Source organism: Pelecanus crispus, chromosome 2 (genome assembly GCF_030463565.1).
Source record: "Pelecanus crispus isolate bPelCri1 chromosome 2, bPelCri1.pri, whole genome shotgun sequence".
NCBI lineage: Eukaryota > Metazoa > Chordata > Aves > Pelecaniformes > Pelecanidae > Pelecanus > Pelecanus crispus.
In genome coordinates this window covers 139043858-139071651 of record NC_134644.1, presented here as the reverse complement: position 1 = coordinate 139071651, position 27794 = coordinate 139043858, and the positions used below count along the sequence as shown (strand labels likewise).

Here is a 27794-nt window from a genome sequence, read left to right as displayed (position 1 = left end):
GAGGGGACAGAGGACCTGGCTGTACTCTTGAAGTATTTGAAGTGCTGCATCAACTGTGACAACGAGCTTTGAGAACAGCCGTAATCAGCAACAACACTGTGAGGTGTGCAGCTTATGTGGTGTAGGTGCAATGTAACTTTTGAGTAGTAACTGATGAGAAGAAAATAGTCTTTTCTTCATTTCAATTGCCAATCCATGCTTTGATCTATAAAAATACCCTACTAGCTACTTCTGGGTAGGGCAGATTCATTTCCTAAGTTGATCACACAACATAAAGCTTGCATATTACACTCCTGATTACAAATGAAGCACTACAAAAATGACCAGACTATGTCACCAGTCTTACCAGAGACCATTCATATATGTGAAGATGCATTTTGGCATTTTTTCCCTTAAGCATAACATGTACACTATCACATTATCACACTGTCTTTGAATCTGTTCTAATTTTCCCAATAGTGTGATAAAACTTGTTGACTTCTTTTCTGTTTCTGTGCCTATAAAGAAGGCCATTTAACAGCACTATTCTCCTGTTTAGAATAATTCAGCATGTTTTGACTTAGTTGTTTGAAATTTGAAACATTTTTATCTTAAAGTCAGATGAATTACAAAAGCTATCACGTCTATATGAAACTACCAACTGAACGAAGTCTGACCTGAGTAAGATTTTGAGGATTTCAAAAAAAGGTGGTTCACTGTTTGCTTATTTTACAGAAGGTGGATCACAAGACAAAAAAGTTCTGTATCTCATCTGTTTCACCACACCAATAATTTTACTAAAATGCTGAATGTTAAGAGATGACTTGCAGTTAGGTATATGCTTCAGTTCAGACCACATAATACGTACAAAATATAATCCCCAAGTAACATAATGTGATGAAAAGAACAAGGTATTCCCTATTTATTCTGTAGACAATGAGATCATGAACTTTCATATTAACTGTCATGGTTTCAAGGCGATGGACTACGAGAGTTTCTAAGAAGTGGTATGTTCTATGCATGTCACCAAATTTATTGCTTTGTTGGTATAATGCAATGGAGCAGCTCTCGGGAAGGAGCATGCCTTCATATGACTAGCTGCAAACTTTTTCTTCAGAAGCTAACGACAGTTTAAAATTTAAAAAAAAACAAAGCATAAATATTTCTTTTGCTTTCTTCCAATACCTGGCTAAGTTTCTGTGGAACACACTTTGTTTGCTGCTGTGCACTGAAGTAAAACATTGCAGCCCATTAGATGATGGATATCCACTGAGACAAATTTAACTCTCCTTTATTTCAGCACAAACTGAAGATGCTGTTTGCAAAGAATCCTCAAAGCCTTGTGCCAAATCCAGCTCTTTCCTATCAGTATTTTGGAAAAGCTGCAGCTTCCATCCAAACAGAAGAGGATGGGAGAAGCTATGCAGACAACTGACCTTGCTGCCTCACAGGATGAGAAAATTGAGAGGTCTCTTGAACGAATACAGTGAATGTGGAGCAGGACACCAAAACCTGCTTTGTCTTCCTTTTCTCCTACCTTTTGTGAAGTCAGGCATGCTGATGTTAAGCTTTTAAGAGCTGCATTTGGTGATGCAGTACTGGAAGACAACTTGGAAAATCCTTATCTGTGCCATGCAGGTGCTCTGCCCGAGGTCCATACTGCTGAACCAAGGCACCTACCTGAGCCTTGAGCTCCTTCTGCAGTCCGTGGAGAAGGGCATGTTATCTAAGGCTGCGCTCAGTGCTGCTGAGCTCCTGTTCTCCCTGGCTATGGATGGAGCTGGAGGCAACCAGACTCCTGACTCAGGCACATCAGTTTGGGTGCTGGAGGCAGAAGGGATGAATCCTTAGCTCTCCTGCAGCGGGAAGGGGGACTGGGTCTGGAGAGCCAGTTCAGCTCCTAGTAACAGGACTCCTACCGACATAAAGGAGGTCTAAATTCAATCTTAAGGCTGCTGCAGATTTTGTATTTAGCAAAGTTGCCAAGTAATCCAACCAAGCCAACATTTTCAAAAATACATGGAACGCCTCAAAATTAAAGCTCAGTACCGAAATGATTTAGACACCTAAGTAAAACTCAACCAATGTAAAACCGTTCGGATGAGTTTAGATGGTCCAGCTCTTCCTCTTCCACTCTTTACAATTTTTTATAAGTCAAAAAAAAACAACCTTGGAAGAAACATTCCTTCCACAGACTGCTATTTCAGCAGCAACTGAAAAAGCTGGAGTAACAGCAGTTCAGGTACCAGGCTCTTAAGGAAAAAAAAATTACAAAGTGGGACACCCTGGGATTTACGTCAAAAACATTTCTGAAGGAACTGCTTAGGTTTTCTCTTCCTCTCCATAAGATAAGTGCTGGAAACTAATGACAAGGATTATATCTGAATATATACATATACATATAAGCACAAACATACATATATATATGTACACATATAAAAAGACAGAACACATGGTTTCAAAGCTGGACCCGACAGGAACACACGGCTTGTATCAGGGCAGGGCTGTGGCTTCTCTCCTGGGCTGGGGCTCTGGGGGCCACCAGTGAGATGCTGCTCAGGTCACCCACCCCAGCAGCACCACTGCAGAACTGAGACCGTGTTACCACTCTGCTGCTGGGCTCGCTGTAGGAAACCTCTCATGCTTTCTACAGCTCTTTTGTCTCCTGAAATTATATATAAGATCTTACTGAGGGTTTTTCTGGCTTTATACAATGTCTCTAGGCATTGTGAGATGGTAAAATATTGGTGAATGGGATTACTCCCTATCACATGACCTGCTGACACTTGAAATGTTCTTTTGATTCCCCTTTTATTTGCAAGTTGTTAGACTAAAGAACCAGACACCGTGGCATTTTCCCTCACACAGATCAACTTATTTCCTATTGTTAGAGAAACCAAACCACCACATATTATGTCAAGTGACATTTCTTAAATGCTGTAAGATATAGGAAAAAACCTGTTCTTTTATGTTTTAGATTGATACCTTGACTTCTGTTTCATTTCATTGCACTAAAATACTTAAGTCTACTGGGTAATAAATATTCCCTTACTAGCCCTTCTAAAACTCTCTATACAGGGACTCCGAAGACATTTGATTCTAAAGGACAAACAACTGCGAGATTATTTTTCTTTAACAGATTTCCTAATCACATACTGCCTTTGCTTCACTAGCTGAGTATATAATGAAGTCCTCTAACAACTGCCATATTTCAGTATTTCTAGACTCCTGGAATGGAATTTTTATGAAATCAGTGGCAAGAAAAGAAACTTGAAATGCTAGAGTCCAGATACAAAAAATATGAGCTCCACTTACAGTATTTCAAGCGTTGCCGTATATCTACTTACAGGATTTACTCTATTCTAAATCTAGTACAAAAAATTACAAATTTTATTGATGAAACCATTTTAAAAAATGCAGGGTTTACCTCCTGGTACAGCGGTGGGGAAATTACTGGACTGTAATATTCTCTCTAGTCTTGAAGTCGTTCTCTATGGCTGTCAACATTTATCCAGTCACACATCTGTCTGAGAAACTGCAGGGATGGAAGCAAAGGAGTAATTGCCTTCCTAATGAATCTTGGTTTTTAGCTAAGCTCTAATGAAACCAGCAGAACAAGCGCTACTGCACAGTACAAGGAAGGCTTCCACAGCAGCCTTGCCTGAAAGCAGACCTAAGATACTCCCTAACATGTGCCTGCTCAATATTTGCTTTCCACAAGGACTGTTATGATTAATGAGGGCTCATTTCTTTGCTATTTGTCAATGATTCACACTAGCATGCAAAAGAAAAAACACCCTCCTTTATTTCTCAATGCAAACATTTTGTGATCCTGAGAAAGCCTAGTAGCTAAATGCTTTCAAGCCACAAAAAAAAAAAAAAAAAAAAGTATGAACACACAACAGACTCAAAAGATCAAAACCTGGCTTTACCAAAGAAAAACAACTGTATCTTGTGTAGATCCAACGATGTTGCAGAGATGCTAACCAGCTGTCAAGGAGCAGAGCAGCACTGTCTTCCGCATTGCTGGAAATGGGCCCCAGCTGTGCTTTGTCACTGGCCTCCTAACAAGGGGAGCTGCTGTGATTTGGCGGGGGAGACGGTGCATTTTTCTTGACATTTCCCTTGGGTGTCTTTTTATAACTACATTTCTGCTAATTAACTTCACCTCCAAGCTGCGCAGGGTAACTGCTTCCCTTTCAGGTGACAAAAAGCCCCTACAGTCGCACCGTGTTTGATCAACTGTTTGGGTGTGAACAGCACAAGGAGACAGATTGACTCAATAAACTCAAGCAACCGAAATAGCACTGTTAACCAGAAATAAGCAAACAAACACAAAACTCAGCTCGGGGGCCATTTGACCTTGAAATATCCAAAATGCCCTCAGCAAGGCCCTCTCGCTCAGAAAACTCCTAGCTCGCTGCAGCGGCAGTACGTGAAAAAGGAAGATAAGCGTTCCCGTAAGAACATAAGTGAAAATGTCCCTGCCAGGGCAGAGCAACGGCTCACCTAGCTCTTTATCACACATCTGAAAGCACCCAGTGCCAGGGCAAGAGTATAAAAGGGAAGAGCTCAGGGGGAGATCTTCCTCGGTACGTACTCCCAACCTCTGCAACGCGTGGCTGAGGACTTCCAGAGCTGGAGGTTGAACCCATCTCACTGCCTATAGCAGCATTCGAGGGATCTTTCATTGTGCTTATGCTCTCTGTTTTCCTTGTTTGGACATGAGTTCCACTTTCTGAAGGCTTATTTATTTGCAATACAACTCTTTGATTAGCTATTTTACCATGCCAGCTTGTAGGATTGATTTTTTTTAAAATAAGTGCTAATATAATTGCACCAGTTTGGTGGGTTTTTTTTTTTTTCCCTACCATATTTGCTCCTTTAAAGTTGAAGCCAGCAAATTTCCTCAGCTTTGTGGAATCTTTTATTTTGAAATTAAGTATTTCCATAGTGGGTCCTTTTTATTTTTGATTTTTAAATTATGACAAATTTCCAAATAATATGCTCATTTTTAATAGCTTTTCTATGGTTATATTTTGAAACATACATTTATGGGGCGTAAACATCTGCTCTTTATAACACATCTTATGATGTGTTTTTTGCCTTTACAGCCTCTCCGGTTTCCTTCGGCTTTTCACAATCCCTGTCCTCACCCAGATGAAGCAGTGGGTAGTACAGCTGTAGGATTTCATTCCTTCTGTTTATATCTGGGATTCTGGGTTCCTCCTGATAGTGTGAACTCTTCAGTCCTAATGTATAGGAGCTTTCCTCCAATGGTGGGACTTACTCTGCCATTCACACATACTTTGTAGCTTGATATTACAGGTTGATGGATTTCCTTCCATCAAGGCTCTGAAACGCTTACTTGGCTAATATCCTCAAATAAAACTAGGCATTTCACTCCATTTGCCTTATTTTTTTAGAGCGTTTATGATTTATATAGCACCTTAATAGATATTGATCTGTCTGGTTTTACATATCTGGTTTAATTAGGACTTTGCCAGCACTGGTTTGTTATTGATCTTTGTCCTATTTTTTATTAAGGAGAGAGCTTTTTTTAACTTTCTCTCTAGTGGATGGTCACCCTGATTTTGTGTGCTTCTTCACCTGCCATATTTTCCCTACTTCCATATAGGAAAAAAAAATTCTATAATGTCTTCAGTTCACTTGTTTGTGATATAGAGAAATTATTAAATGCAATATTAGGTGAAGACTTTATCCAAGCTTACCTACTACATCAATCCTGGTTTTCAGAATGCCCAGCTCAGCCATTTTCAGAGCCATGCAAGAGTGAGAAATTGGAACAAGGTGAAGAGAAAACTAAGGAAAGTTAACTCCATTTGCAGAAGATTTATACATTGTCTAAGAACACATCAAGTGCTATTGAACCTCCAGAAGCCCAGCTGGCTTGCTCTAGCAGCACTGACTATTGTCACCACGTCCCTGCTCAGCTCCATTTGCTGCACCCACGTGTTTTTCCTCCCTCCTGCGCATCACCTGCTCAGCCTACGAGCTCTCCGAGATCGCTGTGGTGTACATGGTGAGTCTCTACTGGCTGCTGCAGCACTACTGTAATGAAGATTAATTGTGACCACAAGTCACAGTGGAAAGGAAACAAATGTCCTGTCCAGATAGCAGTTGCTGGATAGGGCTGACAAATTATTTACTGTTCTGAATGTCAAAATTGTTGTCTTGATTCAATATGCAATAGACTTAGCCCTTCCCTTGTCCAACTGCAGTAAACTTTGTTTCTTCTGTTTTACAACATGTTAAACAAAAAATTTGGAAGATGCAGATCTGATATAATGGAACTTTGTGCTGAAATTAAGTATCACTGAGCATGCTAGTCCATCCACAATGCACAGCAACACCACGGCTGTCAGCCTGGCCCTGCATCCAAATTAATAAGCCTTGCCTCTTATCAAGGTGAACTAATATGAGGGTAGCACCAAAGGGTGATGCAGCAATCCAGCTGCCAGTCCTGTGGTAGACCAGCTGGAATTAGCTTAGGAATTTTTGCCCTGCAACCCATTTCAGAATCCAGAGGAAGCTGACTGCACCAATTATAAATTCAGCTGGTCCAAAGTATACTGGAAGAGTAGGCAGATTGCACCATCTCAGAGGAGATGCTTCACATCTGCTTACTGAAGAAAAGGAATTTTCAAGCCAAAAGACTAGGACAGAATTAAGAATAGATGACTATTGATACATATCTAAAGCAAAATCTGGATGCATCTGAAGACTTTCTTACTCTCTTCTCTCTGGTCTTAGCATTTCTTTTTGTTTTCCCATCCAAAAAGTCTTTTTATTGACTTTAAATTAAATATTATTTCACTGTTCAAGCTACACTGTAGAAATCTGATCAAAGACAAATGGTTACTATGATAGGTAGCAGTTAAATTCTGTAAGTATAGTGTAATCTATAAGATTTCTTTTAAACAATAGCACTGAACTAAACATGTCAAAAGACTCTGGGATCAACCAACATGTATACCATTACACAGATACACCCACAATATATTGGCTAAAATAGCTTATTTCCCATTAAAAGGAATAGAAACAAGACATCTGAGTCCCTTAGGCTTGTAAGCTTGAAAATCTCTGCCAGCATTATTAAATGAGAACATTATTTAATTAGTAACGGTAAGGGAGGATAAACTTTGCCTGCCTTAAGTCTAAAATATGTAAGACCAGATTTCCACAGAAAGAAAAGATGGTCCAGATGTAGGGGGCTGTGTAGGACATGAAAGATTTGCATCCAGCTTCCTGCTTTGTCACAGACTTTCTGTGTGACCTTAAAGTAGCGGCAGTGTACCTCAGGTCCACATTTGTACCACAGGGCTTCTCTGCTCTGTCAAACAACTGTAAATATCAAATCACTCAATATTACAAGGCACTCAGTACTAAAACAATGACATTAGGGACAGATGAGAACATACATCTACTTGTCTGCATTTAATTTGTAAGCAAGGCTCATTAACTTTACTCCCCAAATACTATAAAATGTTCATGCTTTCTTTAATAGATGTGTTTTCACCCCAGAGGTAAGCTTCTGGCACTAAATCTTTACTAGGAGTGATTTACACAACAAAAAAGCTGACAATATCATACTAAATTTTTCTCAGGCACAACATATACCCCTCTCTGGGATACCTTGATTTTGGGCTGGTGTGGTTGCACACTTATGTGACCTAGCACAGCTGCAAAGCACCTCACTTTGCCCAGTAACTTTTATATACACATGCCTAACACATATGCATGAGCTGTCAGTAAACATGAGGGAACAGCTGTCCCCTGCTTAGTTTAAAATTCTGTCCTACACAGTTGGAGAAAACACCACTTTGCTTTCACAGAAGGAACAATCTCACTCACAAGCAGGTTAGTCATCAGACCTCCTCTTTCAGTAGATGGCTGTCACTATGCTGAAGTTCTGTGCTATGAATTAAGACGTGGCAAACTGGAGAACCTTCGTATGAAATCATATGGCCACTACCTTCTCTTTTTGACCAAAAGCTCTGACAACAGAAACAAAAAGTTACGTGAGATATCAAACTAAGGGTTTTTAAGAAGAATTGAGTAATATCGCCATGGCTTCGTGGTGCCAAAACCCTAATATGCACTGGGACTTCAACACATTTAGATATTGGTGACTATTTTTCTCTTACTCCCTACCTTGTCCTTGGTCTTCTTTTCCGCTGATCTCTTAGGGAAATTATCTGGTGACTTAGACTGCCTATTCCATTTTTTTGAACCCTTACCATATGAAATAATGTCAGCTCTACAGCTCAAATATTAGGTGACTTATACAGGATGCAAACGTAGTTACCTAAATTGCATGTGTTATTCCAACCAACACACATCTTGCTGCTGACACAGGTTTCCTTCCTTTGACACATGACAAGCCAGCCACAGGACTGACACCTCGCTCTGTCCCCAGGGCAGCTTGTCTCCAAAACGGGCTGCAGCTCAGCCGCCCCAGAAGCAAGTTCTTGTGCACAGCCCTCAACTTGCCCGGTGCCTTTCCATGGCAAGGCTCCATGCAGCACCAGCTGCTGTGCAGAGGCTGAGCTCTCAACATCACCAAGCCTGTTAGCCTGGAGGGTTTGCTACAGTCAAAGGACTATACTGAAGATACACACTATTGTGCAAAAGAAACAGCATTCACTGGCACAACTGCGACTACAGATTTTGCGTGGAAGGGGAAGAAAAGACTGCTTTTGCTGTTCAGACACAAGCTGGCTCCGTGTTTTACTTCTTCATTTTGATCTATTATCTCACTCCCATTTTTTTAGGGTACTGTAAATCTCCTTTAACAGCAACTGTGTTTCAAAATAGCACCCTTAAGCCTAGGAAATCTACCTTATCTGTGACAACTCACCAAACAATGAATGCCAAAGTATTTTACATCACTGTATAAATTTATCAGGGTTTTTCATCCACTGAAAAATGTATCTTCTGTTTTGTCTTACACGCTAGATCAACGTTATGGCAGTGCACACCAGAGTCAATGGGTGTTTGCCTTTCTGCTATAAACACCTCAGGAGACTTAAGTGAACATCCCTCTGGAGGGGAGGCTTCACTTCAGAGAAGTTTTAAAACAACCGTTACGGTAATATGAAAAAATAAACATTTTAGCAAAAATAGTAAAAATAATGTGAGATTCTTCTATATAGACCTTAAGAAAACAGAAAGACTACACTATGGGTTTTTGCTTGACTCCTTTCTAATTGACTCCTTCATGCGTGTATAACAGGGAAAAGAAAACTGTATTTATACAGGCACGGGAAATGAAAAGGGGAAATCCAGTTAAAAAGCTCAATTTTTCTTTTGAGTTTTACCCGTGTACCTCTGTGCCGGTTCAGTGTCATTTTTGTGCCCGTAAGTGCTATTTGCCTACGACAGCAGTGGAGGAATTGCGGGAGAGAACTGCTTCTTCCACCCATCGTCACCCCGTTAGAACAAGGAACAATTACCATGTGTACTCCTGTAGGCAAACTGATCTGTCACAGGGATCCCCCGGATAGCGTATGCCTTTGAAGCATTGCTCCCCCTGACAAGACCACTCTTGAGTTCAGCCTAGTTCCCAAGGGATAACACTCCTTTTCACATAACTAGGATATGAGGCAAGGTTCAGAGCTTTTGAGGGTTTTCTTCCCATCTTCCCTTTTGAAGAGGGAGGGGGCAAAGGCATCAAACAGATTTGCAGTTGTGCCTCCTGTTCACAGTGACTGACATGGGCTCTCCTGCAGCTTGCACGCCGACTTTCAGCTTGACTTCACAAGCAGAAGACATCTGTGCCTGCACAATGCCCTTCGCAGCTGCACCGTGCCTTTCCAGAGAAGCCCTGGGGGAGGAGGATGCCTCAATGAAAGATTGGCAGCAATAAAGCCCTGCTAGCAACTGTGCTCTGTTAACCATTTCTCTGTCACACACAGCCTCCTTCTCAGGAACACAAGGCTTATGTAAGGGTTGGGTTTTGGTTTTAAATCAAATTAGGGAGGAAACAGATGATGCTGGAGTTGTGAATGTTGAAGTTAACATTAATGTGAATGCGGTTTTGCCGCAGTGTATTCAGACACATTATCAGGGATTCAGTGCAAGAATGGATATTTCCAAGATTATGCTTATGCTTTCAATTTCATAGCCCCCTAAACTAAAACAATATATTTGCAAATAATGACAGAAATCAGTCTGAGAGAGAAGGGCACCTGTGAGTCAGACACACCAACTCTCTTCAAAGGAAATTAATTTGCTTTCAGAAAAGAAAAGTATTTCAGAAGAGCTTATTCTCCATACAGGCATTACTAACATCAGTGACACAATATTGTAGTAAGACTTGTCCTGCCATTCCATCACTGCTGGTGTTAGCAAGTACTAAGAATGCTTCCTAAAGAGCACATCTAACCCTTATCTGTTCTCTCTATAATACACTCATCAAGCAGATCATCCTTCAGGCCAAGATCTCTCATCTCCGGTTAGCTACTCTAGTTAAAAAACTCCCTCTTCAACATACTTATTTCATCCAAAACATATACAAGTACGTAACAAACTGCATCAATTCTTCCTGAATTCAACAGACCAAAGAAGCTACTGAAAAGCTAAGGGGAATTATTCACCATTTCACTGTTATTGCAGCAGCTACAGCATTTTGGGTTAATTTTCCATACATAGTTAGAATGAAATCTGTGCACACTAACCTCACCATCGAGCAGCAGAATACATCAACCTAAAATTCAGATTACAATAAACTAGTATCAGGTTCACTGAATCATGTATAAGGATTGACCTGAGGGTTGAATATTGGCCAGCAACAGTACTTACAAAATACACTATTTACCACAAGAAACTAAATGCAACTAGCAATTAAGAAATTGCTCCTATCTGTATGTCTGTGATACTGGGCTGAATTTCCCACTTAAAAATGGCCAAAAAGAACATTAACAAATGTGAATGATTTGATCATTGGAGCAGACTTTGGGCTGGTTGAAATTTGCTATGGATTTTTTTTAGCTGAACAATTTGTTTTCTATTAAAAGTATCTTTTCTTTCTTTCTTTCTTTCTTTCTTTCTTTCTTTCTTTCTTTCTTTCTTTCTTTCTTTCTTTCTTTCTTTCTTTCTTTCTTTTCTTTTCTTTCTTTCTTTCTTTCTTTCTTTCTTTCTTTCTTTCTTTCTTTCTTTCTTTCTTTCTTTTCTTTCTCTACTGGTTTTTCAGAACTTCACATCTTCATTTGCCCCTCTGGATGAGATTCCTCAGTTCATTTTTCATGGTGCATTTGCCTCCTTTTATGAAAATACAGTCATGAGGAAAGCAGGAAACCCAGTGCATAAGGCTAAAATGGGACCAGGACACAAATCTGGTACCAGAGCTGGTGGAGTGACTATGTTTCCAGTGAAAATGTTTCATTTCTGAGTACTCACTAGGATGTCCTAATATTCAGCTAAGGGGACCGGGGGACTTTTTCACCAACAACTGCATCTAATCCACCCCCTAACCACTACGCCTATTAACCGACACATGAAGAGAAAGGGCAAGCATTTACACCGCTCTCTCTGCAAATTCCTAACAGGCCACTGCACTGGCCTTATAAATCAACTTAGAATTTTTTTTTCCCCTTTGTTTTAATATTTTGGAAAATCCACTTTTAAGTCAACTTAAAAAGCATTTTAAAGGCCCAGAGAAACTCTATTACTTAACATTCAGTTCTCAGGATTTAGCTTGTATACCTTCTAAAATAATTGGTCAGCTCTGTTCAGCTTTGTTTCCCATATCATTTATTGACCTTTGACAGAATAAACAGTAGAAGTGTAAGGATATCCTATTCTATTTCTTGTCAAAAATAACTGGGACTTTTCTCAGATTATAACATCTTTTATAATGAACTTCACTCTACATGAAACCACACCAGACTTCTGTCTTCAACTTCAAGCTTTCATGTATCATTTATTAAAGTAACAGAACACCAATCTAGATTTCTAATCCTGTCTGGAGAAGCATTCTCTTTCTTCCCAACACACAAGTTGGTCATCAAGGTGATCCACAGGATGTTCAACCTCATGGCTCACCTCTGGAGGAACCAGCTCTCTCATGGACCTGGTGCGTCTCTCCTGACCTCAGCTAAACACTGTCAAATGCAGCAAATTGCACTGTACAGACCTGCAGTTAGATAACAGACTGTAAAACGACATAGAAAATCTTGAATCATAAGATGAAAAAAAAATGCCCACCATATGCAGGTCATGGACCAAAGGAAAGGCATGAGAAACCACCTGTGCTCAGTGTGAAGGGTTATTAAGTGTTCTGCCAGGACACAGGGGAAAACAGTAGAAGCATCTCAAAATTACTCCAGGCTTTTGGTCGTCATTTTGAATTCATGAGCATGGCTTACCCATCCCCAGAGCTTTGAGTGGGTTTTCGGCCATCTGAGTTGGATAAGCAGAAGTGGCTAGTTATAATTCCTGCCACAGAATTGCAAGTGCTTGCCATTCCTGCAACTACCTTATGTACTGCCAGTAAAGAGACTGAGCTGTACCATGCTGGCCTGAAGGTCTGTTTAGAAAACAGACTTCTGATCAGATATAGTTCAAACTTACAGCCTGCGCCCTAATAATGTCTATACCTATGTACTCTTTTCATATTAGGTGTTTTGCCTTTTTGTGCTGAATGCTGGTAGGAATGGTCTAAAGTGCTTTGAAGTCAATGCCAGTGTTTCAACAGAATGCAGGGACATCAGTGAATTTTTCCTGTGCAATAATCTCACAAAATGTATTTGCATATATACATAGACCACAGACCAAGATACTTTTGGAACAGTTTTTTTCAAATAGCATTTAACTTCACAAAAGAGTTTATATCAAAAATGTTAAAAGATAATATATGAAAATGTAAAGGCTTTGTGAAAATGGTAGAAATGGAAATGAGTTCACAGTTCTCAGAACAAGCCTGTAACAATTTCGATGATCTCTTGCAGTCTGCAAAAGAACCACCTTAGCTACTTTAATTTAGCAATATCCACTGTTCTCCAGAAAAACCTCCCCCAAAGCCAAACACAATGGTAGATGTTTCAGTGAAGCAGAACAGACAGGTTACCTGAGGAGTCTTCAGTAAGCAATTTAAAAGGAGATTACAGCATTTGGGAAAAAAAACCTTTGTGAATGTGAGTTTGTAAACAAAACTTGATGCCATTGTTGTCTGTCACAGGAACCTGACTGACTCAAGAAGTACAAAAAAATAGGACCATCTCAGGAGTTCATCAAAAATACCACCTCTAACAATACATTAAATCAAGGCAAGCTGGACTGTCCCAAAGCATGCCAGCAGCCACCCCTTCCAATAGGGCATTCTGCAAGTGGCCAGTGACACCCGAAACTGTCACTGCAACTTGGCTGTCCTTGGAGTAGCTCTGGCGTGTGCCATACCTGAGCTATTTAAAGCAATGTCTAACCCTTGCAGTTGCATCAGGAGGGACCCAATGAAAGATAAGTGAAGACACTGAACTCCGGATAACAAAAGTGCCTTCTGCAGTGAAGCTCATTATGCCCTTGGTGAAAAAAAGATCTCCCTTTAAGAGCTGTTTTGTGAAGAACTTTGCTCCTGTTGGACTTCTATTTAACTTGCCTTTTAGAGGCTGGAACAGAAAAGCTTAGATAATCCTAGAAGGTTTTTTAGTAGTCCAGTGAAGTGCCAGTTTTTAGGCAGGAGCTTAGCGGAACACAATACCATTTCCCACAAGCAGCAGGCATAAAAGGTTCTTAGTGAGCAATGAACCTGAGCTTCAGAGATCAGGTAAGACTGGCCCAACCTCAGGAGTTCACCTTGTCATTCAGATAAAAATTTCCTCAGACTTCACGTTTGCATCCTGTGTTCTGGCTCCTGCCTTTCCCTACATTTTAGAAGAAATCCCGTATGAATATTTATAACAAGTAGCAACGAGATGACTTGAAAATTCAGCAAATATGATTCAGGCAGTTTGTAGTGCTTAAGTACCGAAAGAAAACCACTGCTCTGATTGCCTCCACTATCTCTCACATTTTCTCACTGTGGAATATTATGAGTGGAAAAAAAAGGCTCATCTGTCAATATTATGTATACTCACACATAGGATATGCACGTCTAAAAGCTCTGACACCACCAAATACACTTTTGGGAAATAAGGGCTAGTTTGTTTATATATAGACTTAATGGTTACAGTGTCTAAGTGTGCTTTTCAAAGACAACTTGCCTGTTTCCACTGTTGCTCAAAAACACTAGAAGACATCCCAGGTATGCTATGTGGAGGACAGGTATTCATTCACTCAGTGCCATAACATTCACATGGAAAGGATACTGTACACTTAAACAAACAACTTCAAATGCAGAGCTGTTGTCTGGGACCCAACTGGTGCAAATCAAATACACTTAAATGGAATTACCCTTACTTGTCCCACCTGAAAATCTGGCAATATTGCATGCCTCCCCAAACAGAAAGTTAGCAAAGCATGTAAAGAGCAGACTGTGGTGACTTCATAAAAAGACTCTACTGGGATACTTTTTTGAACTCAAAGTCACTTTGAAACAGCTGTGCCAGTATCACATGCTTGTTTTCAATATTCCCTCAAAGGACCTGGGGTTCACTGCTATGCGTCAAATATCCACATATCTTCATCAAACAGAAAACTCACGAGTCTGCCATATGTCATGATAAATACCATGGGGTTTTTTCTGAAATAAGTAACATGCGGAAATCTCTTTGGCTTCTTGGTCACTTGGGAGCAGTTTTTTGCTCTTCTACAGCTTGCAACAAAATCAGAGACTCAAACAGAAAGGCCAGTTTGCAGGTTATGACATAGATTTGTTGTGTTCTCAACTTTACAAAAGCAAGACAGAGCCTTTTCATCCAGACAGTAAGTGCAGCCCTTTGCTTCCAACAGATTTGGTCTGGATAATCCTTCAAATAAAATCACCTTCACATCATTTAATTTATTAGTGTAACTCCCTGACATCTGATTGTTTCCAAATATCTTACATGAGAGAAGACAATGCACTGGCAGCTGCTTATGAAAACACAGAACGGAAATGCAACATTTTTAGGACATATGATCTGCCTCTGGATGAAGAGAAAGGCACAGCACCCCAGTCTGTCCACTCAGGCATGACACAGCGTAAGTGACATGTCACAGCTGAAAATCCAGCTCGTGAGATGCCTCTGGTGTTACTGAGGGGCATGCCGTAATGCACAAAACATTACCCTCCTAACCAGAAATACTGCAGTACATATTTTAAAAGGTATATGCAATTGATGCTGGTCTATACTCAATTTATGGTAACATCTATAAAAAAAAGGATATGAGCAGTGGTAAAAAAAGGAGTCATCATAGAGTTAAATTGCTCTCCTAGCTTAAGAAGGACACATGGGGCTGGGGTAAATTGGAATAATGCTTTCTAGCCATTACAGCAAAGGATAGCTTTTCTCATGCAGGTTGTACCGGTTGGTAATTCACTGTAATCTCGTATATTCTAAATCCTAGCACGCTTCTCTGTGCAAGAGCTACTGTGTGATTCTGTGAATGAGGTCACAAGTTCAGGCACACTCTGGCTGTTACTTTACAACTTGGTTTTGCAAAACGTTACCAATTAGATCTTATTTCCAAATACGGCAAATTAATTTCCCCAACTTTTAAAATAATTATTCTTGCCTTTTCCCCGCCGTTTAACAAGACTCATCATGAATCCTCTTTAATTTTCCTTAATGTATCCATAAAACCAGAGTCAGTGAAGCCCTTCTCACAGCTCCGGGAAGGAAAGATCCCTTCCCTCTGTTCATACGATGAGAGGGGATATTCCCTGGTGCCAGTGCTTGAATCCAATCATAGACTGAATATGCCTCACTGCATCTTTGCCCCTGGCACTGCTTCCAAAATGTAAGCATCTGATTCACTGAGAATTAAGTGTCAATAATAAATAGGTCAGTTCAAAGCACGTTTTACTCATTTTATTCCAATAGTAGTTTTTAGTAAGACCTTTAATAAGTTTACAGCAAGACCTTTCAGCACACCACAGATAAGATCTCAGGGCTGGAGGGAACCCTTATGTAACTGAGGTATTAAACACCTTCGGAGCAAGACAGATCAGATGGTAGCTCTATTCCCATGATACATAGGCTCACCAAAAATGCTGAATCATGGGTTACATGATATTTCACATAAGAAGTATAAAGAAGGTAAATAATCTTTTAATGACCAACTCAGCAGTGAGCATACACAAGCTCTTAAAACAAAATCAATTAACTACTGCCAGTCTACTGCGTTCCTTGATATAATATCTATTGAAAAAACAATATATTCACTTATCTTTTAAGACATTAAAACACTTTAGTTATTAAATATGAATGACTAGCATCAAATATAATCTCTTTGTCTTACAGTCACATTGACTGACTTTATCGTTTGGCACAAAAAAATAACTTTACCTTAAAAGCAAACAGTGATAATAAGTGTCCTGGCCAGAAATGATGGTGAGATGAAGATACATATTTATTACCAGTGACCATCCTCTGTGCTTTACCATAACTTAGTCTCAGCAGCCATTTGTCTCTAAAGTATTGGGAGTGACAATGCAAACTATAACATTCCTGGTAGTACATTCACATAAAGCCTTATAACAGGATTCCCCCCCGCCCCCGCCCCCCAAAATAAGCTGAAATCAGAGGTCAAACAGAAGTTCAACCCACACATGAGCTAGAAAACACCATTTATCTTCAATGAATGTTATCATGCTCTGAGGTATACTATATACAATACAAAAACTTGTGGGAATTATAATAGTACAAAAGCCATTCCTCACTTTAAAAGAGACAGTCTTAATTCTCTGTCATCTTGATCCTTGGTCTACAGTTAGATGGGAAAGCACATAGAGTGTCAGCTTTTGTAGGAAGAAACATTAACAAAATCAGGATAGCACAGAATATGTAAACCTAAACTGAGAAGAATCATAGAATCATTTAGGTTGGAAAAGACCTTTAAGATCATCCAGTCCAACCATTAACCTAACACTACCAAGTCCACCACTAAACCAATTAAAGGTAGAGTAGTCATTTCATGTTTCCTGGCTTGGTGGCTGGATTATTTTTTAATGAAAGTAAAAACAAGGAATCATTAAGGTTGGAAAGGATCTCTAAGATCATCAGTCCAACCATCAACCCAACACCACCATGTACATTAAACCATGTCCCAAAATGCCATGTCTGCCCATTTTTTGAACACTTCCAGGGATGGGGACTCCACCACCTCTCTGGGCAGCCTGTTCCAATGCTTGACTACTCTTTCCATGAAGAAATTTTGCCTAATATCCAACCTAAACCTCCCCTGGCGCAGCTTGAGCCCATTTCCTCTCATCCTATCGCTTGTTACTTGAGAGAAGAGACCAACACCCACCTCACTACAACCTCCTTTCAGGTAGCTGTAGAGAGCGAGAAGGTCTCCCCCCAGCCTCCTCTCCTGCAGGCTAAACAACCTCAGTTCCCTCAGCCACTCCTCACAAGACTTGTGCTCCAGACCCTTCACCAGCTTTGTTGCCCTTCTCCAGCACCTCAATGTCTTTCTTGTATTGAGGGGCCCAAAACTGGACACAGTATTCCAGGTGCGGCCTCCCCAGTGCTGAGTATAGGGGGACAATCACTTCCCTGCTCCTGCTGGCCACACTATTCCTGATGCAAGCCAGCATGCTGTTGGCCACCTTGGCCAGAAGAAGACATAAGCAAGAAAAGTGTTTTGTTCATATAACATAACAAAGGATGTAAATGCAGAAAAAGTATTTCTTTCACTTGAACACTTTAATATTCTTAGTGCAAACATTCAGCTGTTGACAGACACTTTTCTTATGTGTGATAGCTCTTCTTTGCATTACAACCAACCAGCTAAAAGTTTTCCTAAAGTCCTCTGAGCATATATGATGTGACCTTCAACCCACAAAGAACCAGTAGTGTGCCATTAATTAGGGTTCACCCCTGAATGAACACTGTGTGACCATCTAGGAGATAATTTATAAGGACTTGCAAAGGAATACTGACATGTCTTATATGACACTCAGCTCTGTTCTGAAGTCATGCATAATGACTCTGCTAATTTGCACTTACCCCAAGTGCACTTACCCCATTTGCACTTGTTATTAAGCTCCTCTACAAAGTCTAAGTAGCTATGAGAATCAGTGTGAATTATATATAAAACAGACACGGAAAATAAGAATCAGACCCCTAACGTATAATGGGTGGGTCCTCTCTTGGGAAGTCATTGTAGCAAGCCTAGCCATAATGTACCATGTAGCTAAACAAATAGCAGTGGCCTGAATCTCCTCCTTCATCCTTCTTTTTTTTTTTTTTTTTTTTTTCCAAAGGAATTTTTTCACCTAGGGGATTAGTTACTGAAAGTAGCACACAAACTCCTCACAATTTCCAGTCAAGCTTAGGAAAATTATACCTTCTGTAACCCACAATCCACTAGTTAGCTGATAAAATTAGTGTGCTTTTCACAAAGGAGGAGTACTCATGTTACAGTCAGTAATGCAAAGCAAAAAAAAACCCAAAAAACCAGAAAACAAACCCCAAGAAAAAATAAATCAACAAAATAAAATAAGGGTAAATGAGACATGCAGTGAGAAAAACAGAATTAACAGAGAACATTTTCAACCCCATCAGATTTCACATAACTTTAAAGAAGGTAAACCCCATGCTGCAGAGCCACAAAGGCCAATATTTTACCCTTCTGTGTGTATACATCAACAGGGGTTAAGCAAAAAATCAAGGACAGAGTGTGACTGACTAGTAATTTTTTTAATGACTTAACTTATTTATACTACCTTTTATACTTGATCAGTTAATAGTCACACTGAGCTTTAAGGAAACATTCACGTGAGACAGAATGACTTGCACAAGAAAGACCTGTAGAATCAATCCCAAGCAATTACTCTCTATTTGTATGCAAAGGGCCAACCTGTGATATAAAATACAAATGGAAAATCTGAGTGATATCTATTGATAACATTACTGTAAGGTACTTAAAATACTCTTGTAGATGAAAGGTGATTGAGTCAGTACCTTTAGGCAGACGTAGGCTCTCCATTTCTCCTAGATACTCCACTTTTTCTGACCTCATGCACTCTATATTTATAGTAGATCATCTGCACTAGAAACATTCCATATTTATTTAGGATTTAGTCCAGATGAGTTTCATCAATATAAAACTAGTGTGAGAGAAGAACCAGGCTCTTGGATTCTATACACAAGAATAAAAGGAAGAGCTCCTGCATTAACGCTTTGAAAGAAACATTAAAGTTATGGGTTTGTTTGATTCACAGTCATTCCAAAGTAAGGCTCCTCTGATTTTAAGCGCACTGCACAGAACAAGATAACATAGACATAGATAAAAGGGCATCAGCTCAGCTACATTCATCCTTAATATCCCAGTTCAGCAAGGCGCTGAACTGTGAGCACCCACAATATCCAGCTGCAGTCAGTTCACACCCACTGAAATCAATGCTCATTGTGGTATCTGTTGAGGACTTTCATACTACTTTTCATACGACTGTTGGTCAGAGCTGCTGCTGCTCTAAGGAAGCTGTTATAGGACCAGAAACCATAATTAGAAGACCAAATTATGACTTTTTTTACTTCCCAGCCAAAAACTCCAAGATGAAAGACAAGACTCTTCTTAAGAAAAATGGACGTACCATGACCCCACTCTGGAGAAGGTCTATTCTCCTTCAGACCTCTTTGCCATAGAATTTCAAACTATGTTTTCGTTTTGGTTTTGCTTCACTATCCATTGGTAAAATAACTTTTTTTCAAATGGAGTTTTCAAAAAATACTGGTTACACAGTAAGTATAATTAAATGCCTGATCTGAAAACTCAGATGTTACTCTGGAATCAAATAATGCCAGACTCAGGAAACTCTGCGGCTTGGGGACCACGCTTTGGGACTTCTTTGGGATATAGAATACACAAAATTCCCATTCTTCCTAATTGCCAGCACTGCTTCTCATTTCATATCACTGTACATGTCTGAAATGGCCAAACTTCTGGAAATCTTTGTCTTAATCCTACTTAAAAAACATATGAATGAGAACATGGGAAAATGGAAGCAAATCCTGTATTCCTCAGTTAAAACCTCTCCTGAATTCACAGAGAGCTTTGCTGAGGTGAGGACTAAGCAAGAACTGCTGTGCCTAGAAGATACTCACTGGTGACACAGATGAGGTGCACGCCTGCATTTACTAAAATTACTAAAATTAAAAAAACTCACTTAGCAAAGTGTGCCTGTATTGCGCAACGGTACTCGACGTATAATATTCCTTTCTTACTAGCTAACCATAGTTTTCATTTCTTGCCACACATACTTCATAGAATCATAGAATGCTTTGGGTTGGAAGGCACCTTTAGAGGTCATCTAGCCCAACCCCCCTGCAGTGAGCAGGGACAGCTTTAACCAGATCAGGTTGCTCAGAGCCCCGTCCAACCTGACTTGAATGTTGCCAGGGATGGGGCCTCCACTGCCTCTCCGGGCAACCTGTTCCAGTGCTTCACCACCCTCGTTGTAAAAAATTTCTTTCTTATGTCTAGTCTAAATCTATTCTTCTTTAGTTTAAATCCATTATTCCTTGTCCTGTCACAACAGGCCTTGTTAAAAAGATTCTCCCCATCTTTCCTATAGGCCCCCTTTAAGTATTGGAAGGTCGCAATAAGGTCTCCTCGCAGCCTTCTCTCCTCCAGGCTGAACAAACCCAACTCTCTCAGCCTGGCCTCATAGGAGAGGTGCTCCAGCCCTCGGATCATTTTGGTGGCCCTCCTCTGGACCTGCTCCAGCAGGTCCAATGTCCTTCTTGTGCTGAGGGCCCCAGAGCTGGACACAGTAGTCCAGGTGAGGTCTTACCAGAGCAGAGAGGCTTCTTGCTCTCTCCTATTTGTTGTCACAGAACCTGTAAAATACCTGCTGTTCATACACTGTCACCTTGTTGCATCTCACTTTGCTGTAAGTGAAGTCCATGGCGCACCATCGTTGACCTCGAAAGGAACAGGATTTGTCCTGAGATGCCTAATCCAAAGCAGGACTCCCCATTAATTCAGTAAACTTTGGATCAGACCTAGGACAGATCTTAGCAGAACCAAAAAGTGGCAAGACACAGCCATGTACCGAAACCACACCTGAGTGTTTATCTGGCTTTCCTAATCTTTTATGTGAAAGATATTAAAAAGCAAGCTGTTCCTGTCAACTGCTTGGGTGCTACGCAGGATCTGAATGATTGAACAGGGATCTGTAGGATACCTATACACATTGACATGGTTTCATCTCTTTCTATAGAAGTTTAAAAGGGAGTAAATATTTGAATTCAAGGCTTCACGGTAATATTTCCTCATTTGGTTCTCAACTTTCCACCCTCAAAATCCCACCATCCTTTCCATTCCTACAGAGGAAAGAAGATGGTTCTGCCTCTTGTTTCAGGACAAACTAGCAACTTACAACATAGTGGAACAAAAGATGAGAAATCTGAAAGTGATGTTATCCAAACATTCAGATAAAAGCTTGCCACAGAGCCTAACACAGTCTGTAATGGCTCCAGACTGTTCAGAAGTACATCCAACTGATTCCAGCACATCTTGTTTTACATGCAGCTCTGCTTGTTTGCTTATGTTCCCCAAGTCTGAATGAGCTGCAAGCAGTTTTTGCTCTCCTTTATGTCATTCAGCCAAGCTTCTGCAGCCGTCTCTGAGATGCCATGGGTGTATCTGACTATAATTTTGGCTCATATATATATTTACAGACTGAGGGTCGCTAGAAAGAGAAACCGAGTGCATGTAATATGGTGACTTCCAGCTGCTAGAATCACAGAAATCACATCAAATGGCATTAATTTAGACAGAAAGCAATTGAAATAATGAAAACCATTGCAACATGTATACAACTGCAATGTGAAACTCCCTGTAGCAAGAAAACATAGAACGATAGCATTTAATCAAACCAGGAAATGAGGGAAAAGGGAAATAAAAGGGGAAAAAATGAAAGAAATGGCCACTTTCATTTGCAAGACATAAGAGGAAATCTGGCCTGAGTGGCCAAAGGCGGATTTTCTTAAAAGCTCAGAGCTGGCCTAACTCCTTTCAAGCAACTCCATGATGGGGCACTGTTAAGTCATGAGAAAAGTTTGGTCAAGGGCAAGCACTCATGCAAGTTTAACCATTCTATATTTCTGCAGTTATCCACCAAGGCAAAGAGTGATTAAATGCTAATCAGAGTCATAGGCAAAGAACCTAAGAATCAGTATTTTAGTTTCGTCCTAGTCTTAGGAAAATGCTAATTAAGCATGTGTCTCAAGCCCTATAGGCAATAGCCACCTTTTCTATGTTAAAAAAGGAAATGAGAAAAGATTACACAAACAGACATGCGGGTTTTCTCTCTCCTCAAATCTGCCTGCCGGGTACGGTGTGGGGTGTAACTGAGGCAGTGCCTAGAGCTGGGCGATCTCCCAGCTCGCGCGCAGGGTGTCCCAGCCGCGTGGCTCCAGGAGGAACTCCTCCTGCCTGCGTCCGGGAGGAGGAGAGGTCTGTTGGAGACCACATCACCGACGTTTCAAGCCGCGCAGGATTGAGAAGCTGGTCCCCGACTCCTGGAGGCTGTGTAGCAGCTGTGTCACAAAAATGCTGGGGGGGGGGCTGATGGATGCTAGCTTGTACCAGGGGACCATGGTGTGTGACACGGCCTCCCTGAACCCTTTTTGGCACAACTTAAGCCCATCTGCTTCCCCTCTGCTCCTTCTCCTGGAGAGGAACATATGGCCCAGAATATGTATCTCAGAAGCAGAAAATGTATTCATACGGTTTTCTAAAATATTCTGAATACCTTCTTTTTTCTTCTACAAGCTTTTATTCCAGTTATGAACCTTATATTCTGGCATGATAAATAATTCTTTTACAAAAGTAAGTCCTTGCTTAAACAGTTTGGCAGCCCATAATGAAAAACTAAAATAAATTAAAAAAAATGTGCATTGCACCTCAGTAGTAAAAAGTTGCTATTGCAAGAAAAATCTTTGCCACGATTCTGAGTTTTGTCCATTCCACCATAATATTTTAATACTTACCTTAGTCCAATGGCATTGCATCCAGTAACGAATCAACAACAGAAGAAAATGAAGCCACAGTTAAGCTTAACATCATCTAAACACTGAACATTTTTGCTCTGAGTGATTAAAACAGGAGACAAGCTTCTACAATTTTCCTCACATTAAATATTACCTCACATCACAAATACAACAGTGGAGTTCCTCAAGAAGCAAGAAAATCTTTCTTTTAAATAGCAGTACCAACATCTGTGTGTGCAGTCCCGCTTCCCTAACAAGGGTAAACTTTTCCACTGTATCAGTGAGACTTTTGTCAGTTTGCCTGTTTGAAGACAGCAGTACTGGAACAAGACTTCATCTGCATGTTTCTTCATTTCTGCCTGAATATATACAAATTTTACATACATATATATGCATATGTATATATATATATGTATGTATATAATAGATAGTTGTTTATATACACCTATACATGCATACATACAAATATATATATGTATGTGTATATATATGCTTTAATATTATAATACTTTTATACAGAACACTCTAGTTCCTGATTGCAAAAACATAGTATAAGAGAAAACATACTGCAGTCCTTGCCCAATGTAAAACCATGCCAAGCAGCAGCTGTTGACATTACTCTTTGATAACCTATCCAGCACACCTTATGAGATGCTGATACCACACCTATGCAATGTCTGTAATAGGACAAGTAGCAATACTGAAATGTATGTTTCTCATAACAAAATACTTTTCTAACAAAAAAGTAGGTAGTGTTCTCTGGCTGTATTTTCATTGAAGAGTTTAATGTGAAGTCCATTAACAATCACACAGATGTTTCTGATTATGTACAACAAAAGTACGGCGTAGCAGTCACCTAAAATCAATAGAAGTCAACAGGATTCTTTCTGCTGATTTCAGAGGGGTTTAGAACAGATTTGGGTGTATTCACTTCATGATATATAGATTTTTAGATTCTTCTTTTCTCTAAACATGTTACTGGAAGTTGTTGCTTCGTGCGTGTCAGATACATGGGTCATGAAACCATTTTCTACTGTCTTTGTGTTAAGCATACTGTTTATCCTACCTTTGCTGCCACAGATGAGTTGGGTTTCTCCAGCAAGTCCCAGAGCTTCTTCCTTTTCTCTGAGCAGCAGGTATTATCAAACTCTTCCCCTTCTCTCTCTCGCATTGTCTCTGCCTCTCTCCTCAGCTCCTCATTCATCTGCTCTTTCTTTTGATGGTATCTTGCCTGGCAGCAAGATTCTAAATATATCTCATCAATCCCCCAGTAATCAAGCTCCTGGCCAAAAGAAAGAGCACACATTTCTTCCATCATATGTAGTTTCCCTGTCCTGTAGAAATTCAAAATGGAAGTGAAAGCCCCTGGGTGTCGATCAAAAAAATATTCATTTTCATTTAGATTATAGTCATCACATACTTCTAGCAGAGATTCATGAGTATTGCAGTCTCTGAGCTTTCCTAATCGTGTCCTTGGAAGTCTGTCCAAAGTCCTCCACAGCACTTCATGGTTAAGCCCACCGACATTTATTTTAACTCTCCGCGAGCAGGCCTTGCTCCTAATGATCTCCACTGGTTCTGGAGGCAAAGAAAGGGTAGACCTTGAAGACTTTTTGTTGATCCCTGGTGGAGCCTTCTCAGCCATTCTGAAAAGGATGCAGTTGTAACCCCAGAGTCTTTAGCAGAATGAGCTTGGAGACTACAAATATTTGGGCAGAGTCCTCTTCAGATAGACAACTCCATTCCTGAATCTAAAAAAGACAAAAAAATTAGAATATTGCAATGTACACTATATTACCCAATCATTTTTTGTGTCTCTCCTTCCACACTTTCATATGCAGATGAAAATTTAATGATGGTAATTTGCTCTCTCTACAGTGAGACTCTTTTGTGGTAGTATACAGAACCACTGGAACAACTGGAACAGCTAAGAGCACTATGTTTAATCAAAGGAAAAAAGTCACTGGAATTCGTGCGTTCATGAAAATCAACTGTGACAGTCTGTACAGAGGACTTGGGGTTTTGTTGTTTTGGGCTTTTTTTAAAAACAGTTTCTGATGCAGTTATGTTAGCTTAATTGGATTACTTGCCAATTAATATGTGAGATATGCTAACGGAAAGATTGTAGAGATATCCATAAGTAAAAAGTGAAATGGGGGCTAGCTGCTCTTTTATTGAATAATTCAAATTTGGGAGATATGTTCGAAACTGAATAAAACAATTAGAGCATATCAAAATCTCCTGTGAAACCAAACTGCTTCCCTCCCCCTCCCAACCCAAATCTTGATTTACTGTAGTCTTTCGTGGCCAAACGTTACTCACCAAACGATACAATTGCCATTCTGACAAGTCAAATTTTCTAGCACTGGACAGTGCTGAATTCTTTACAAATAGGTCAAAAGAATCCTAACTCTTCTGCAGCCAACTGAACAATAATACATGTTACATAGGCAAGGACTGTACATACTGTTCCCTGGCTCCTCAGAAAGGCTCTTCTCTGTCCCACTTGCTCACCTGTTAAGTTGCTGCAGGGACTTGACTGCATGACAGCAATCAGCAATCTCGGTTTTAATAATCTGCTAGTGCATCCTCACTCGCTGTGCCTAGTGCTTCAGTGAACTCTGAAGTGCAGCTGTTCATCACCACATTTGGAATATCAGTATCAAACAGGAAGGAAACCCACCCACCACTCTACTATGGTCAATTATCTGTCACAGAGCTTAAATAATAACCTAGTGATGGTATCATGGCCCAAAGGGAGGAATACTAAGAATGCTTAGACAAGCTTCTCTTCCGAAGTAGGAAAGTCCTCCTTAGTAATTTTCCTGAGTTGAGATCTCCTCCTCCCGTTCTCTGCAAATCCAGTTCAACAGTGTGGTCTTTTTTTTTTTTTTTTTTTAAGTGAAATGACTCCAGCTTTAAAAAGCATCTGATGCAAACAAGGATTTGATCTTCTTTGCAGAGTAAGCATGAAGGTTGTGATGGGAGGGATTGTTACCTATAAATACATCAGGGGTAAACATCAGGGAGGGAGAGGAGCTGTTTGTACTAAATGACCACAAGAACAAATGGGAACAAACCCACCATGAAAAAAGGTGAGAATTTGAAAGGAATTAGAAGGTCACAAAGACCAGATCCTCACCAGAGCAGTGAGGATCTAGAATAATCCTTTACTAAAAGTACCAGGAAAAACAAAGAATTATTTCAGCATGTGATCTGCCATGCTTATGACAGGGTTGACTATGTTGCTCGTATAAAATTAAAATTACTAGACTTCATTATATCTAAACTTTAAAAGTTCCTCCACCAACAGATGAAGTAATAACAAGGTTCAGTAATGTATGATACAGGTATTAACAGACTTCCATGTCCAAAAACGTCAGTGAAAAAGGAAATTACCCATCAGAGTAATATTTAAATTTACAGATTTGGTTTTTTTTTGGTCGAGTGCATAGCTCACTGTCTTGCTAACCCCCATGCTGGCAACAGCCCAAAAGACCACCATGTTAGCAGTTTCACTGTCAAGCTGAACCTACTTCAACAACACAAGGGCCAAAATACTCTGCCTCTTCTCATCCCATCCCACCTCCAGCACTGCTCTGTGAAGCTCCCTCCTGATCTCTCAGTGCAACCCAGAGCACCTCTGTGCCTATTTACGTAAGGGTTTAAGCCTGTAACATTTACCTTCATTCATGAAAAAGATAATCTGATAACTTCACTTGCAAAGATAAATGTCATATCAAAATCAAAGCTCTGACATCAGTAGGTTTACTTAATATATATCCCTTTCCATTGTGTTTGGTTTGTGTTTTGCTTTTTTTTTTTTCATCCTAGGCTGATTTTTTCTCTGTTTTTTTCCCTCCTCCTCATTGCCTTAGATGCAAGGGGATGATGGAGGGACTTCTGCGAAGGGGGGACTCAGGTCTTCGCAAGGTCTCCTCACTGAAGAATCTCCTAGTGGTCTGTGATGCATTTATCAGTCATCTGACATAGAGACAACCACATAAACGCTAAGCAGTTATGAGAGGATATTTCTCCACAGAGGAAATATTTACAATCTTTTCTGAAAAAAATCCTTTTAGACTTTAATGCACAATGATGTTTCTCCTTTAAAGGATGTCTTACATAACAGAACTCAAGAATTTAAGAAATTCACAGAGGTTCTGTCATTCTCCATGAAATCAGTCAAGTCTTCAGGCAATTTCTAGAGAGGTTCACTAGTTTATTCACTATTGAATCTCAGAGATTTCTGCCTTTTTTTAATTAATATGTGTTCCCTAATATTAGTAATACCAAGTAAAACACAGTAGATCTTAAGCAGTTGATCTGATTAATCTTAGGTTAACCATACCCTCATTTGCTTTTCTGATTATAAAACCAAAGACATGCAAGACTATGCATTGTTTTAGCTTTTATGCAATGTAGTTACCACACAGATTTGTTAAACAATGCAAAATTATAGTGTCACCAAGACTGGTCTAAAGCTGATAAAACATTTTCTGATTTGTCAGTATAATTATTGGTTGCATCTTCCTACTTGAGGAGACGTGGCTTTCTAAAAAGACTTAAAAATCCTGGTTAACTGTGGTCATACTGAAGTCAGCAGTGAAACACCATTAAGTTTAGTGTTTAGAAGACTGGATCCAAGGTGCTGCATATGTACGTATATACCAAGGGATGAACCAGCCCTCACAACATATAGCACTCTGA

The 27794-nt window shown here is 40.0% G+C and overlaps 1 protein-coding gene across 1 annotated transcript in view; it reads right to left on the bottom strand.

Moving 5' to 3' along the window:
• Nucleotides 1-24729, bottom strand: part of KCNB2 (potassium voltage-gated channel subfamily B member 2) — a 187429-nt gene extending 162700 nt beyond the window's left edge. Inside the window, exon 1 of the mRNA XM_075705496.1 lies at nucleotides 24151-24729. Coding sequence (XP_075561611.1) covers nucleotides 24151-24729 — 579 coding nt within the window. The remainder of the gene's footprint in view (nucleotides 1-24150) is intronic.
• Nucleotides 24730-27794: the final 3065 nt, after the last annotated feature.